This window comes from Ranitomeya imitator, chromosome 5 (assembly GCF_032444005.1).
Source record: "Ranitomeya imitator isolate aRanImi1 chromosome 5, aRanImi1.pri, whole genome shotgun sequence".
Taxonomy (NCBI): Eukaryota; Metazoa; Chordata; class Amphibia; order Anura; family Dendrobatidae; genus Ranitomeya; species Ranitomeya imitator.
Genome location: NC_091286.1, coordinates 401811044 through 401827849, shown reverse-complemented (window position 1 = coordinate 401827849; position 16806 = coordinate 401811044). Strand labels below are relative to the sequence as shown.

Here is a 16806-nt window from a genome sequence, read left to right as displayed (position 1 = left end):
ACAAAAATATGCCTTAATGCTCTCTAAGGCCTCTTTCAGACGTCCAGATAATTATCCGTGTCCGTGTGTCCGTGTGCTCACGTAGCACATCAGTGTGGCACACGTGCGGCATCCATGTGCCGCCCGTGTGCCGCCTGAGGACCACACGGACTGTGCAGGAGAGACAGCGCTACACTAAGCGCTGTCCCCCCTGTGTGGTGCTGAAGCCGCATTCATCTCTTCTCCCCTGCAGGAGAGAAGAGATGAAAGATCAAGGTTTTCTTTTTTTTTGTTAAAAATAAAGTTTGCTGGTGAGCTCCCGCCTCCCATTCCCCGTGCGCCGCCCGGTCACTTACATAGAAATACTCACCTAGCTCCCGCGATGTCTCCTCTCTCCTCTCAGCGCTGGCAGCTTCTCCTGTGTGAGCGGTCACGTGGTCCCGCTCATTACAGTGAGGAATATGCGCATATTCCCCACTGTAATGAGTGGGACCACGTGACCGCTCACACAGGGCCTGCTGCCGGTGCTGAGAGGAGACATCGCTGGAGCTTGGAGCTGGGTGAGTATTTCCTAGCTAGCGGGGGGGGGCGCACAGGGGATGGGAGGCGGGAGGGGACGCATAAACTTTATTTTTAAGGGGAAAGAAAAAAAAAGATTATTCGATCCTTCTTTCCAGCGAACGCTGCTGGGAAGAAGGGATGAATTCTGGATTCAGAACGACACGAGGGGGGGACAGCGCTTAACTGTAGCGCTGTCTCTCCTGCGGGCGGTACGTGCACACGGAGGAGAGTGCACACTGTATTGCGGTACGTGCTGCCGGCGAAAAACGGACATGTCTCCGTGTTTTCAACACGGACACACGATCCGTGAAAACACAGAGACGTGCATAGACCCATTCATTTGAATGGGTCTACGTGAGTCAGTGTCTCCGGTACGTGAGAAAACTGTCACTACACGTACCGGAGCCACTGACGTGTGAAAGAGGCCTAACTAAGCGTAGGAGCAAAATGGCTTACTGATCACTGTCTTCCCCAGTTTCCAGTGTCGGCCCAATCCTCTTCTGACTCATGTGACTTCCATTTCGACTCACCAGATCACACAGGGGTTTATTTGTGGATCAAAAGTCACTTCTAAGTCTGTGAAGCATCATTTTAATGCTCCATAAAGCTTTGTTGGGAGTGCTGCTTTAAGTAATGTCTACTGCTATCTTTACAGATTTACATTATACATTGTATTCCCGGTGCGGCCACGTTCACACTTTCAGTATTTGGTCAGTATTTTACCTCAGTATTTGTAAGCCAAAACCAGGAGAGGAACAAATAGAGGAAAAGTATAATAGAAACATATGCACCACTTCTGCATTTATCACCCACTCCTGGTTTTGGCTTACAAATACTGAGGTAAAATACTGACCAAATACTGAACGTGTGAACGTGGCCTTATGCAGATATGAATAATTCATTGACATTTACCAGATGAGTTCAAAATTGTACTAATTTATAAAACAAAAAACGATCATATGAAATAAAGACATGCAACCAATGGGGCATGCTACTCACCTGACCCCGAATCTCTCCACGTGGATATAGCTTTGTGCTGACTTGAATGAAGGCTGTTCCATCATTTAGGTGTCTAAACAATTCTAGATCAAGGTCCTTAACGCTACCTTGAGCCTATGAACAGTAAATGTTGAAATACGTTTTGTAATTTTTTTGATTGAATCATCAAACTTGTAGGTTGAGAATTCTCCTTGTTATACTACATGCTGCAAAAATAAGTTAACTCTTCAATATAATTTGTCACCAGGATTTTGCTACTCCATCTGAGAGCAGCATGATGTAGCGGCAGTGGCAATGATTACAGCAATTAATCACTTACTGGGCTGCTTGCTGCAATTTTGACAAAATCACTGTTTTACCTGCTGCAGTCTACCAGTTCTCTAATGCTGAGCCCTGTATAACCTACCCACACCACTGATTGACAGCTCTCTGTGTACACTGTTTATAGCCAGAAATTGACAATCAGTGGAGGGGGTGGAATCATGCAGAACTCATGGCAGCAGGTTAACTAGTTGTCTATTGATAATCTCCTGCTGATAAATCATTAATGTTATCAAATCTACAGCAAGCAGACCAGTAAGTGACACATCACTGGAATCAGAGTCTCCGTCTCTACATTATGCTACTCTCTCATTAGGTGTCAAACACCTTATGACAAATTCCCTTTAAGAATGAAAAATTAGTAATCTAATGCTTATGTTTGCATTTAAAAAGAAAAAAAAATACACAAATGGCCAACATCTTTGTATCACTACTTAAATATTCTTAATCTTACCTCCGAACCATAAAAGCCCTTCAAAAGTCTCTTGTGTCCGTGGGAGCTCTCACTGACCTCACCCAGTTCAGCGATTCCATGTAAATGAGCATTTAGGGCGGCATCCTCTGCACGCCCCAGGCCAGTCACTACAATCTGATAGTGCAGGTGGCAGTGCTCATCTAGAGATACCCATGCATGGCCTGCTGATCCTGTCCTCAGAGGTGGTGACACAAACTGGCCTGCCAGAGGTATTGGAAGCTCTGCAGTAGCAAGAAAAAGATATAATAAATTCCAAGAAAATAAATGTGTCACAATGATCACAGATGGTACAATTCTCATCAACAGTCGTGCAAAGGGCTTCAAGAGGCAGATTCCTTGGGACCCCCACCTCCCTATCAGTATATGAGATTTATATTGCAGAGGCTGGTAAAAGCTGTCCCTTCTTAGGGAAAGCGGAAAGTCACGAAAGCCATATATACTATAGTATAGCTATACATAGTAATACTGAGATGGTACAGTATGTATATACTGCATATATAGATTTTCATATCACCTTCATGTCTGGCCCACAATCCACTATACAGCAAAGGTGTAATTTGCCCCCGTATTTCGCCTTCTGGGAATTCCTTTGTGGCTATATTGAGGAATAGTTCGCTCTGAAGCAGCATATGCAGATCTCTGCCGTTGGCACCTGTCCAGAATCCCCAAGCCTGTGTTGTAGAAAGAAGAGACTTATATCAAACATTATACTATTATTAATCATTATAGAATTATTAATTATTTTGCTATTATTATGTTGCCAGAAAAAAACCGCAGCGTTTTACTGCCCCAGCAAAATGAAATCTCCTGCACATGTTCGCTTATTTTTTCCTTGCAGATTTGGAGTGCGGCGCCCCAGGGTCCTGGGCGTCGCAGTGGTATTGCTTTCCTCTCGGGGAGAGTGATGCTACGTTTGGAGGCAAAGAAGGATAACTGCATCCAGGTATCATAAACATGCAACATATTTCACACTCCAGGCCACCAGGGGGAGCTCTTGCTCCTATTTATTAGGTCACTCCCCACGTTGGTAAAACTGGTAGTCTGTAGGGAAAGTGAGTTCAGTTCCTGTCAGAGAAACAGAGAGGAAGGAAACAGAAAGATGTGCTAAAGAGAGAGATTGCCTGAAGGGAGCTTGTCGTGGAACATCAGCTGAGGCGGAGCTGGTACGATAGGAGAATAGCAGAGCAGACGTGGGAGCCTGCAGCTCCTGGCAGAAAGAGGAAACTGAGAAGGAAAGAACATTGTTCAGTTGCTGACAGAGTGAGTTCCAGACCAGAGTCTGAGGAGGACAGAAGGTTAAAGGAGCTGTGCATGCCCTCAGAGCTGCAGCTCCTAGAAAGAGACATCGAAGGCAGAATCGTATTGCAGCGAGCGTGCAAGGAAGTTGTAGCAAAGGAGTGGATATCAGAAGGGGACCAGCCCTACACAGGCTGCCTCCTTCTGAGGAGCAGAATCCCGTAGCCGGAACACCGAGGGAGTAACATATTTTATGCCTTGCTCCAGAGACCGGCAGGACAGCTAATTTCACGTTACCTGTCCGCCCTACACCCAGGAGGCACGGTGGCACCCCTTAGAGGCTGGGGCATGATAGAGTCCCTATAAACCGCCTCAAGCCACCAGTCATACGGGTTTGTCCTATCCTATATGGGGGACAGAGAGAAAGACATTACATCTGTGAGGACCTTATGTGAAGCCTTAGGCAGTAAGGAACTACAACACTGCAGCGCAAGGGAAGGCTACTGATTTCCACCTGGACAGGGGAACTCTGGACTTGCCTCCAAACCGGCCGGACTCTGCCTGCCCTGTGATCTGATGCTCTGGACTGTGGATGCTGAAGTCTTCAGTAAAGGTAAAGAGACTGCAACCTTGTGTCCTCGTTCTTCTCTGCGCCTCTCTCCATCCTACCATCAACACACTGGGAAGCCCTGGGGACATACGGTACTTCACCTGTGGGAAGGTATACCATCTAGCTGCCATAACATCACCCCAGCGGACCCCTTAAAGCAGCGTCGGTCACCCTGACTGAATACCACAGGTGGCATCACAAACTATCCCTTTAAAGACCTTTCCCTTTTACACGGACGTCCCAGCGCCACAGACCGGGTCAGCCACCATGATATCCCCCTGTGAACACCGGCCCCGGTATCGAGTACCCCACGGACCCATGGGGGCGCTCCAGAAGCAGTTGAAAATATGCCACATGTCCATTCTTTTAGAATTTTTCAATTGAATGGGGAAAAACACATGAAAACCGCAAGCAAAAGCTGGAATATGTTATGCATCGCTTTTCCTCCAAAGAAAATAATTTTGGTACAGCAAATACCCTTGATCTCAATACTTTGTTTCCTATGAAAGTGGACGGAGTGTGTATGTGATAGAGAAGTTATATTGTGAGCTCCAATGGAGACAGTGATACATGAGAGGTACTGGTGCAGTGGGTTGCTCCCCTTGCTGGTGTACTGTCAAATTGGTGGTGGCCAACACATTGCGTCACACCTTTCAGGTTCGAGACCCACTAAGAGGCTTGCCGTGATGTGGCAGTGCGTTTTACACAATCTGTTCAGAATGTTCAGCTAAGAACTTCATGTTCAGTTTTGTAAATTTTTGCCTAGCGGCATTAGATCAGTGTAAGATTTTAGGATTTGTTGTCCATGTCTTTTTCTGCAACTATGGTAAATACTTAACGTGTGCACATACCCTTAATCTCATGACTTTCTTTCCTATGAAAGTGGACCGAGTGTGCATGAGATAGAGAAGTCAAATTGTGAGCCCTCCACTGGGGACAGGAAGATATATTAGGGACCGCTACCAGTATATATTTCTGCACAGCAGCCATTAAAAAGAACCTGTCATAAGTTCACAAATGGCCATTTTTGCCCTTATTTTATTTTCACTGCTCTCCAGTAGGGTTGAGCGACTTTTAGTTTTTCAGGGTCGAGTCGGGTTTCACGAAACCCGACTTTCTCAAAAGTCGGGTCGAGTGAAATCGGCCGATCCTATTGCAAAGTCGGGGTCGGGGATCGGTCGAAACTCGAAACCCAATGTAAGTCTATGGGTTTTTTTTTTTTTTTTTACATTTCCTTCAGGGCGATATAGCAGAAAAGCCGGTAATTCAATTACCGGCTTTTCATTTCTCCTGCCAAAACCCGACATGATATGAGACATGGTTTACATACAGTAAACCATGTCATATCCCCATTTTTTTTGCATATTCCACACTACTAATGTATATGCAAAATTTCGGCGTTCTAGATATTAAATTTAAGGGTTAAATCGCGGAAAAAATTGGTGTGGGCTCCCGCGCAATTTTCTCCGCCAGAGTAGTAAAGCCAGTGACTGAGGGCAGATATTAATAGCCTGGAGAGGGTCCACGGTTATTGGCCCCCCCTGGCTAAAAACACCTACCCCCAGCCACCCCAGAAAAGGCACATCTGGAAGATGCGCCTATTCTGGCACTTGGCCACTCTCTTCCCATTCCCGTGTAGCGGTGGGATATGGGGTAATGAAGGGTTAATGCCACCTCGCAATTGTAAGGTGACATTAAGCCAGATTAATAATGGAGAGGCGTCAATTATGACACCTATCCATTATTAATCCAATTGTATGAAAGAGTTAAAAAAAACACACACACATTATTAAAAAGTATTTTAATGAAATAAGCACACCGTTTGTTGTAATATTTTATTGTACGCTCAATCCACTCGCTGAAGACCCTCGCTCTGTAACAAATAAAAAATAATAAACCAACAATATACATACCTTCCGTAGATCTGTAACGTCCCACGTTGTAAATCCATCTGAAGGGGTTAAAATATTTTACAGCCAGGAGCTCTGCTAATGCAGCGCTGCTCGTGGCTGTAAACCCCAGCGAATGAAGGTAATGTAGGTCAATGACCAGTAGTTACCTTCATTCGCGGTGATGCGCCCCCTGCTGGATGTCCCTGGAGCATGCGAAAAGTTCCCAGGCTCGACGTCATATGAGGACATCCAGCAGGGGGCGCATCACCACAAATGAAGGTAACTACAGGTCATTGACTACATTACCTTCATTCGCTGGGGTTTACAGCCACAAGCACAGCTGCATTAGCAGAGCTTATGGCTGTAAAATATTTTAATCCCTTCAGATGGATTTACAACGTGGAACGTTACAGATCTAAGGAAGGTATGGATATTGTTGGTTTATTATTTTTTATTTGTTACAGAGCGAGGGTCTTCAGCGAGTGGATTGAGCGTACAATAAAATATTAAAACAACCTGTGTTTTTATTTCATTAAAATACTTTTTAATAATGTGTGTGTTTTTTTTTAACCATTTAATGCAAATGGATTAATAATGGATAGGTGTCAGAATTGACGCCTCTCCATTATTAATCTGGCTTAATGTCACCTTACAATAGCAAGGTGGCATTAACCCTTCATTACCCCATATCCCACCGCTACATGGGAATGGGAAGAGAGTGGCCAAGTGCCAGAATAGGCGCATCTTCCAGATGTGCCTTTTCTGGGGTGGCTGGGGGCAGATGTTTTTAGCCAGGGGGGGCCAAAAACCGTGGACCCTCTCTAGGCTATTAATATCTGCCCTCAGTCACTGGCTTTACTACTCTGGCGGAGAAAATTGCGCGGGAGCCCACGCCAATTTTTTCCGCGATTTAACCCTTAAATTTAAGAGCTAGAGCGCTGCAATTTTGCACATACACACTACTAACATTAGTAGTGTGGAATATGCAAAAAAAGGGGGATATGACATGGTTTACTGTATGTAAACCATGTCTCAAATCAAGTCGGGTTTTGGCAGGAGAAATGAAAACCCGGTAATTGAATTACCGGCTTTTCTGCTATATCGCGCTGAAGTTAATATATATATATATATATATATATATATATATATATATATACAGGTCCTTCTCAAAAAATTAGCATATAGTGTTAAAATTCATTATTTACCATAATGTAATGATTACAATTAAACTTTCATATATTATAGATTCATTATCCACCAACTGAAATTTGTCAGGTCTTTTATTGTTTTAATACTGATGATTTTGGCATACAACTCCTGATAACCCAAAAAACCTGTCTCAATAAATTAGCATATCAAGAAAAGGTTCTCTAAACGACCTATTACCCTAATCTTCTGAATCAACTAATTAACTCTTAACACATGCAAAAGATACCTGAGGCTTTTATAAACTCCCTGCCTGGTTCATTACTCAAAACCCCCATCATGGGTAAGACTAGCGACCTGACAGATGTCAAGAAGGCCATCATTGACACCCTCAAGCAAGAGGGTAAGACCCAGAAAGAAATTTCTCAACAAATAGGCTGTTCCCAGAGTGCTGTATCAAGGCACCTCAATGGTAAGTCTGTTGGAAGGAAACAATGTGGCAGAAAACGCTGTACAACAAGAAGAGGAGACCGGACCCTGAGGAAGATTGTGGAGAAGGACCGATTCCAGACCTTGGGGAACCTGAGGAAGCAGTGGACTGAGTCTGGTGTGGAAACATCCAGAGCCACCGTGCACAGGCGTGTGCAGCAAATGGGCTACATGTGCCGCATTCCCCAGGTAAAGCCACTTTTGAACCATAAACAGCGGCAGAGGCGCCTGACCTGGGCTACAGAGAAGCAGCACTGGACTGTTGCTAAGTGGTCCCAAGTACTTTTTTCTGATGAAAGCAAATTTTGCATGTCATTCGGAAATCAAGGTGCCAGAGTCTGGAGGAAGACTGGGGAGAAGGAAATGCCAAAATGCCTGAAGTCCAGTGTCAAGTACCCACAGTCAGTGATGGTGTGGGGTGCCATGTCAGCTGCTGGTGTTGGTCCACTGTGTTTCATCAAGGGCAGGGTCAATGCAGCTAGCTATCAGGAGATTTTGGAGCACTTCATGCTTCCATCGGCTGAAATGCTTTATGGAGATGAAGATTTCATTTTTCAGCACGACCTGGCACCTGCTCACAGTGCCAAAACCACTGGTAAATGGTTTACTGACCATGGTATTACTGTGCTCAATTGGCCTGCCAACTCTCCTGACCTGAACCCCATAGAGAATCTGTGGGATATTGTGAAGAGAAAGTTGAGAGACGCAAGACCCAACACTCTGGATGAGCTTAAGGCCGCTATTGAAGCATCCTGGGCCTCCATAACATCTCAGCAGTGTCACAGGCTGATTGCCTCCATGCCACGCCGCATTGAAGCAGTCATTTCTGCCAAAGGATTCCCGACCAAGTATTGAGTGCATAACTGAACATTATTATTTGTTGGTTTTTTTGTTTGTTATTAAAAAACACTTTTATTTGATTGGATGGGTGAAATATGCTAATTTATTGAGACAGGTTTTTTGGGTTATCAGGAGTTGTATGCCAAAATCATCAGTATTAAAACAATAAAAGACCTGACAAATTTCAGTTGGTGGATAATGAATCTATAATATATGAAAGTTTAATTGTAATCATTACATTATGGTAAATAATGAAATTTAACACTATATGCTAATTTTTTGAGAAGGACCTGTATATATATATATATATATATATATATATATATATGTGTCTGAATGACATTTATATATATATATATAACGAAACCCGACTTTGAAGTAGAGATCGCCGACCGCCGACCCGATCCCAGAGTGGGATCGGGTCGGGTTTCACGAAACCCGACTTTGCTAAAAGTCGGCGACTTTTGAAAAGTGCCGATCTGTTTTGCTCAACCCTACTCTCCAGAGTAATCAGTTTTTATTTTTTATATATCCTGCATATGGTTCCAAAGATATGGGTCCAAAGGGGCGGAGCTTACAGGGTAATAATGCAGAGCAGCCTAAAGACCCACCCTGGGGAATTAATGGAATGCAGCTTCGTGGACTTGCAGTGCTGCGCTCCCTGGTGACATAAACTCATATGAACTCTAGCGTGGGAATTTTTCAGAATATTTACTCGCGCTAGAGTTCATATGAGTTTATGCCACCAGGGGGCGACGCACCGCAAGTCAACGAACCTGCATTCCATTCATTCCCCAGTTTTTACAGCCAGGGGCAGCTGCATTAGCAGGCTCCTGGTTGTAAAATGATTTAACCCCTTCAGATGGATTTACACCATGGGACATGACTGTATGGTGGACAGGTATGGGATATTGGTGTTTTTTTATTTTTCTATTTTTTTCAGAAGATCGAGGGTTATCAGTTGGATTGAGACTACAATAAAGATATTAAAACCTCATGTGTATTTATTTCATTAAAATACTTTATTCATAATGTGTGTGTTTATTTAACCCTTTATTACTATTGGATTAATAATGGATAGGTGTCTTATTGACATCTCTCCATTATTAACCTGGCTTAATGTCACCTTACATTAGCAAGGTGACATTAACCCCTTATTACCCCATATCCCACAGCTATTCAAGAGTGGGATGAGAGAGGCTAAGTGCCAGATTTGGCGCATCTTACAGATGTGCCTTTTCTGGGGTGGCTGAGGGCAGATGTTTTTAGCCATGTGGGGCCAATAACCATGGACCCTCTCTGGGCTATTAATATCTGCCCTCAGTCACTGGCTTTCCCACTCTGGCGGAGAAAATTGCGGGGGAGCCCACGCCAGTTTTTTCCGTGATTTAACCCTTTATTTTAACACATAGAGCGCCCTAATTTTACACACAGACACTTCTAACATTATTAGTGAGGAATATCTAAAAAAATAAGGGATATGAAATGGTTTACTGTATGTAAACCATATCTCATATCCTGTCGGGTTTGATAAGGAGATAGCAAAAGCCGGCAATTGAATTTCTGGCTTTTATGCTATCTAGCTCTGTATTAAATATAAATACAGTATATATATCAAATATTTGAAGCTGAGTGTGTGTGTGTATGTGTGTATGTCCGGGATTGGCATCTGCACCGTCGCAGCTACAGCCACAAAATTTTGCACAGTCACACGTCTGGACCCTGAGAGCGTCATAGGCTATGTTGTGAGGCGAAGTTTTAACCCCGCGCGTTCCAATTCACCAAACAAATTTGCCCCTATCTACATAATGGGGAAAAAGTGAAAGGAAAAGTGTTGGAGGCAAATTGACAGCTGCCAGATGTGAACAAGGGGGACTTAAAGAGTGAGAGCGATGGCGCCAAAGAGTATATACCGTACAGTTGCTAAGGTGGGGCCCAGACATGGGATACTCACCACACAGGGGGATATGAACACACACATAAAATGCGCCACATACTACCACGTGCTTTAACACATATACCACCCTCAGCACACATTTTACCACACATACACCAACCTCGCCACATAAAAGTCGAAACACAAAAGTCGCCGCTCAAAACTCGCCACGCGCAAAACTCGCCACATGCAAAACTCGCCACACGTGCAAAACTTAGCTCATGGAAAACTCGCCACACACAAAACTTGCACACACGGAAAAATTGCCACATGCACAAAAGTTGCAACACATGCCTCACAGAAAACTTGCACATACTCAAAACGCACCACACATAAAACTCGCCATGCACAAAACTTGTTGCACACAACTTGCTACACTAACCTGTCACATGCAACTCGACACACAAAAAGTTGCTACACGCATGTCGCCACACAAAACTCATCTCACAAAAGTCACTACATGCATGTCGCCACATGCAACTCAACACACGCAACTTGACACATGAAACTCACCCTAAAACACACACATGTCTGGTATTATCCTTCAAAAATAAAAATCTGATTAATAAGCAGACAAACTACAAGAGCAACAAATGTACCATATAGGAAATACGGCAGCTGTCAGTCACATGACCTGTCTATTATGTGTATGTGTGAGCTAATATATACTGCCAGGGGGGAGGGCTTCCTGTTGGCTGGGGATTTATCAGGCTGCCAATTTAGCTTACAAATACTGAGGTAAAAATACTGACCAAATAACGTGTGAACGTGGTCTAATACAGGAGGAGATGACAAATATATACTATATACAGGGGAGATGACACACAGATATATACTATATACAGGAGAGATGACACACAGGTATATACTATATACAGGAGGAAATGACACACAGGTATATACTATATACAGGAGGAGATGACACACTGGTATATACTATATACAGGGGAGATGACATACAGGTACATACTATATACAGGGGAGATGACACACAGGTACAGTATAAACTATATACAGGGGAGATGACACACAGGTATATACTTTATACAGGGGAGATGACACACGTATATACTATATACAGGGGAGATGACACAGGTATATACTATATACAGGAGGAGATTACATACAGGTATATACTATATACAGGAGGAGATGACACACACATATATACTATATACAGGGGAGATGACACACAGGTATATACTATATACAGGAGGAGATGACACACAGGTATATACTATATACAGGGGAGATGACACACAGGTATATACTATATACAGGGGAGATGACACACAGGTATATACTATATACAGGAGGAGATGAGACACAGGTATATACTTTATACAGGAGGAGATGACACACAGGTATATACTATATACAGGGGAGATGACACACAGGTATATACTATATACAGGAGGAGATGACACACAGATATATACTATATACAGGAGCAGATGACACACAGGTATATACTATATACAGGAGGAGATGACACACAGGTATATACTATATACAGGAGGAGATGACATACAGGTACATACTATATACAGGAGGAGATGACTTACAGGTATATACTATATACAGGAGGAGATGACACACGTATATACTATATACAGGAGGAGATGACATACAGGTATATACTATATAAAATAGGAGATGATTCATAGGTATATAGAGGAGGAGATGACATACAGCAGGTATATACTATATACAGGGGAGATGACATACAAGTATATATATATACAGGAGATGACATACAGGTATATACTATATATAGGAGGAGATGACATACAGGTATATAGTATATACAGAAGAGATGACATAAAGGTATATACTATATACAGGAGGAGATGACACATAGGTATATACAGTATACAGGAGGAGATGACATACAGCAGGTATATACTATTTACAGGGGAGATGACATACAGGTATAGACTATATACAGGAGATGAAATACAGGTATATACTGTATATAAGGGAGATGACAAACATGTATATACTGAGGGGAAAATGAGAGGTGTGAGGTGAAAATGAGGGGAGTGAGGTGAAAATGAAAAGGTGTGAGTGCAAAATTAGAGGAGTGAGGGAAAATAGTGGAGTGATCGGAAAATGACAGATGTGAGGTCGAAATGACAAGTGTTAGGGGGGAATGAGAGGAGTGAGGGAGAAAATTAGAGGTGTGATAGGGAAAATGAGAGGCGTGATGGGAAAATAAGAGAAGTGAGGTGCTATAACTAACCACCGATATTTACTATGCCCAGGCAACGCCGGGCTCTTCAGCTAGTATATATATATATATGTGTCTCACTAACATATATACACTCTATATACTGTGTATATATATATATATATATATATATACATATATGTTTTCACGAATATTTGAGCCCATGGATCCATTATATGTCCATTTTTCAAGCCGGCGAGAAAATCTCACCGTACGGATGCCATACGGAGGATTACATGCGCAAAATACGCAGCCACACCTTTTCCAACGGATGACATATGGATCACTGTTCAGGAAACATTTCTGCGTATTTGGTTCGTAAAAAGCGGACAGTATTTTTATACGTTATGTGTAACTCCAGCCTTACTATTACCTTTCCATCATGGTAGTCGTTTGTCAGATCATGCAAAATGTTTCTCTTACTCTTCCTTCGAGGTTTAGTCTCCAAGGTCACCGATGTCACTATGCTCATAATGCCAGCAACTTGGAGCTGCAAACAGACAATTATGCATTTTGACGAGTGCTACTTGAAATTAGAAACCAAAGACATTGGTATTAAAGTGAAGAATCGGATTCCAATATAAGTCACTGAAATACCCAGAGACATACTAGAAATCATACCTGATACTCCAGAGTTCCATTTTCATGCAGTGTGATGGTTGCTGAGCCCACTGATCCAGTCTTCGTAGGGCTTAAAGCATCGCCTCCTGCCATTACACTCTGCAGTGCTACGTTGCAAGATGATATGTGTTAGATTTTAAGGCCGGGGTCACACTTGCGTGTACAATGCAAGAAACTCGTACGAGTCTCTTGCATCAATACTCTGCACTGCTGCCAGCACTCGGGACCGGAGTGTCGGCTGCATGTATTTCTATGTATCTGAACACTCCGGTCCCGAGTGCCAGCGGCAGTGTCCTGGGAAGCTAAAATTCAGAAACAATGTAAATATAAATATTAATTAGTAAAAAAAAAAGTCAACTTCTTAATTTATAAACTTTTTAACTGATTTTCCTCCAAACACATTAGTCCTAGCTAAGATTAAGACAATTGTAATGTTTATACAATTTTTTTGTTTTTTATTTGGGAGAGCATGAAAAAATCTCAATATGGGTATGTTCACATGTGATGATTTTGCTGCGCTTTTTGTTTCTTTTATATGCAAATGTATATGCAAATTTTCAGTTGGGCTTTAAAATACCAGCAAAGTCTATGAAATTTCAGAACTCTCACGCACACAGCTTGTTTTTTTGTCCTTAGTATTTTGTGCTTTGCATGCTTTTTGCAGAATAGAGCATGTCACTTCTTTCAGCGTTTTCACCTATTGAAAGTAATGGGTGGTCAAAATAAGCTGAAAAAAACGTAGGTGTCAGATTTTACTGTGTTCTTTGGGCCAAAATCTTATGAAGTAAAATATTTTTTTGTCACTAAACTTTATTGGCATGCAAAAGAGACAAATAGCATGTAGCATGACAAAAAAGCAGTGAAAATTAAGCAAAAAATGCAAGAAAAACAAGCAGAAAAAAAAAATGCTGCAAAAACGCCATGGGTGAACATAGCCTAACATGTCATAAGTACTTACTGTCACATGACTTTCTGACAGTTATAGGGCCTGAAATACGTTGCTTGTGTCTTCCCTCTGTCTGTATTGCAATCATCAAGTCTCCCTGGGCAAGCCATTGCATTTCACTACTGGAGAGGTCTGGCAAAACCTCTGCAAAGTCCGGTTCCTAGAATAGGCAATGCAAACATTAAAGGTAATGTGTCATCCAAATCTTTTTTCTTTCAACAATTGTATTTAAGTATTAATGTTTTAATTTTTAAAATATTTAAAAAAGTGTTGATGGAATAAGGTATGAAAAATGATTATCAAAGTTTTGTTATTTTAAGCTTTTAAAGATCTAGTGTACTGCTAGCTTGCATTATGGCTGCAGTTAATGTAGGCAGGATCTGTCCGCATTTGTCTGATGTCACTTCATCTCTCCCCTTCTTGGCATTTGAAAAAGGATAAGGGAGGATGAAGTTTAGGATCATAGTGCAGCAGCATCTTTATGGACAGTGGCACTGGGGACCACTAGCAGTGCGTGCTGATTCTCTTAGTTGCTACAGAGATCTGAGTGGAGCAGTCATTTGTGGCTGCAGTGCTCAGATCACAGTAATTACACAATTAAGCAGTCAGTATCAAGCATGATAGGATTAGATACATAGTTCAGCAGTCAGTATCACACATCAAAGGATTAGATTCCCAGTTCAGCAGTTAGCATCGCACATGATATGATTAGATACATGGCTGTGCAAACTGTATCACACATGATAGGATTAGATGCATGTCTCAGCAGACTGTATCACACATGATAGGACTAGAAACACGGTTCAGCAGACTGTATCACACATGACAGGATTAGATACATGACTAAGCAGGCTGTCTCACACATCATACATGGCTCAGCAGACTGTATCACACATGATTAGATTAGGTACCCAGCTCAGCAGTCTGTATCACACCTGATGGGGTTAGACACATGGCTGTGCAGACCGTATCACACACGACAGGATTAGATGCATGTCTCAGCAGACTGTATCACACATGATAGGATTAGATACATGGCTGTGTAGACTATCACACATGATATGATTAGATACACTGCTCAGAGTACTGTATCACACATGATAGAATTAGAACCGACCACTATAAATACTGGTGTGCACAGAAATATGGCGGTGATGTCTTTCAATGTTGTGTTCTCACTGCAGGAGGAAGTCACTGCCACAGCCCTGGTGCTCGCATCTGTGCTTACTGGTAATTATAGTGTTATCAGCAGAGCAGTTATGGTATTGTATCACATATGATAGGATTAGATTCAGAGCTCTGCAGACAGTATCACACATGATAGGATTAGATACAGTTCAGCAGTCTGTATCACACATTATATGATTAGATACACAGCACACTGTATCACACATGATAGGATTAGATACATGTTTCAGCAGACTGTATCAAACATAACAGAATTAGATACATGGCTTAGCAGACTGTCTCAAACATCATACATGGCTCAGCAGTCGGTATCACACCTGATAGATTAGATACATGGCTCAACGGACTGTATCACACATGACAGGATTAAATACATGGCTCTGCAGACAACTACAGTGATCTGAGTAGTAGCAGCCACAATAATATAACCACTCTGCTCAGATCACAGTAAATACTGGTGAGCACAAGTCTAGGCACCAAGACTGTGGCGGTGATTTCATCTGGTAACGTGTACTCACCGCTGGAGGAAGTTACCGCTGCAGCCCTGGTGCCCGGACTTTGTTCACTGGTAATTACAGCTATTTCAGCGAAGCAGTTATGTTATTGCAGATGCGCTACTCAAATCACTGTGAGCACAGGTCCGGACACCAGGGCTGAAACGGGGACTTCCTTCAATGGTAAGTACATGTCACTAGATGAAATCACTGTGACAGCTCTTGTGCCAGCATACATGCTCACCTTTCATTACTGTGATCTGAGCAGAACAGCTGCAATCACATGATGGCTCTGCTCAGATCAGTCATTAGCCAATGCATAGTGCTAGGCTACAAAAGAATGTAATGCTTGGATCCACCAACAGCTGTGAACCAGGGCACGCCCAGTTCACTGCTTCTATGGTCAAAGCATAGGAGATATGGTCAGAGGCCGACAACAGTCCCCTATGGCCCGGGGCTGCCATATTTGCTGTGTGTAAGTCTTGGGCTTTTACACATACACACCAACAAAGAAAAATGTCAGCCCCCAGCAGCTCAGTTAAAAATTTTAAAAACACACAGTACACCATTTAATTTTATTCACTAATAAATATTAAAAAAGAGTGATTTTTGGTACTCACCGTAAAATCTCTATCTTGAAGCCTTCATGGGGGGGGACACAGGTAACTATGGGTGTATGCTGCTGTCACTAGGAGGCTGACACTAGGCAAAAAAGGAAAAATAGCTCCTCCTCAGCAGTATAAACCCACTGACAGGCACCAAGAACCTCCGTCAGTGTTAAAGCAGTAGGAGAAGCAACCAAAAACTGAACATATGTACCAACCCAACAACAAAGGCACACAG

The 16806-nt window shown here is 42.6% G+C and overlaps 1 protein-coding gene across 1 annotated transcript in view; it reads right to left on the bottom strand.

Annotated features, from left to right (window-relative positions):
* Window positions 1-16806, bottom strand: part of CHRD (chordin) — a 49030-nt gene that overhangs the window by 9976 nt on the left and 22248 nt on the right. Inside the window, exons 10-15 of the mRNA XM_069726936.1 lie at window positions 14294-14441; window positions 13336-13442; window positions 13088-13204; window positions 2850-3006; window positions 2315-2556; window positions 1540-1653 (exon numbers count right to left, since the gene is read on the bottom strand). Of these exons, the coding sequence (XP_069583037.1) occupies window positions 1540-1653; window positions 2315-2556; window positions 2850-3006; window positions 13088-13204; window positions 13336-13442; window positions 14294-14441 (885 nt within the window). The remainder of the gene's footprint in view (window positions 1-1539; window positions 1654-2314; window positions 2557-2849; window positions 3007-13087; window positions 13205-13335; window positions 13443-14293; window positions 14442-16806) is intronic.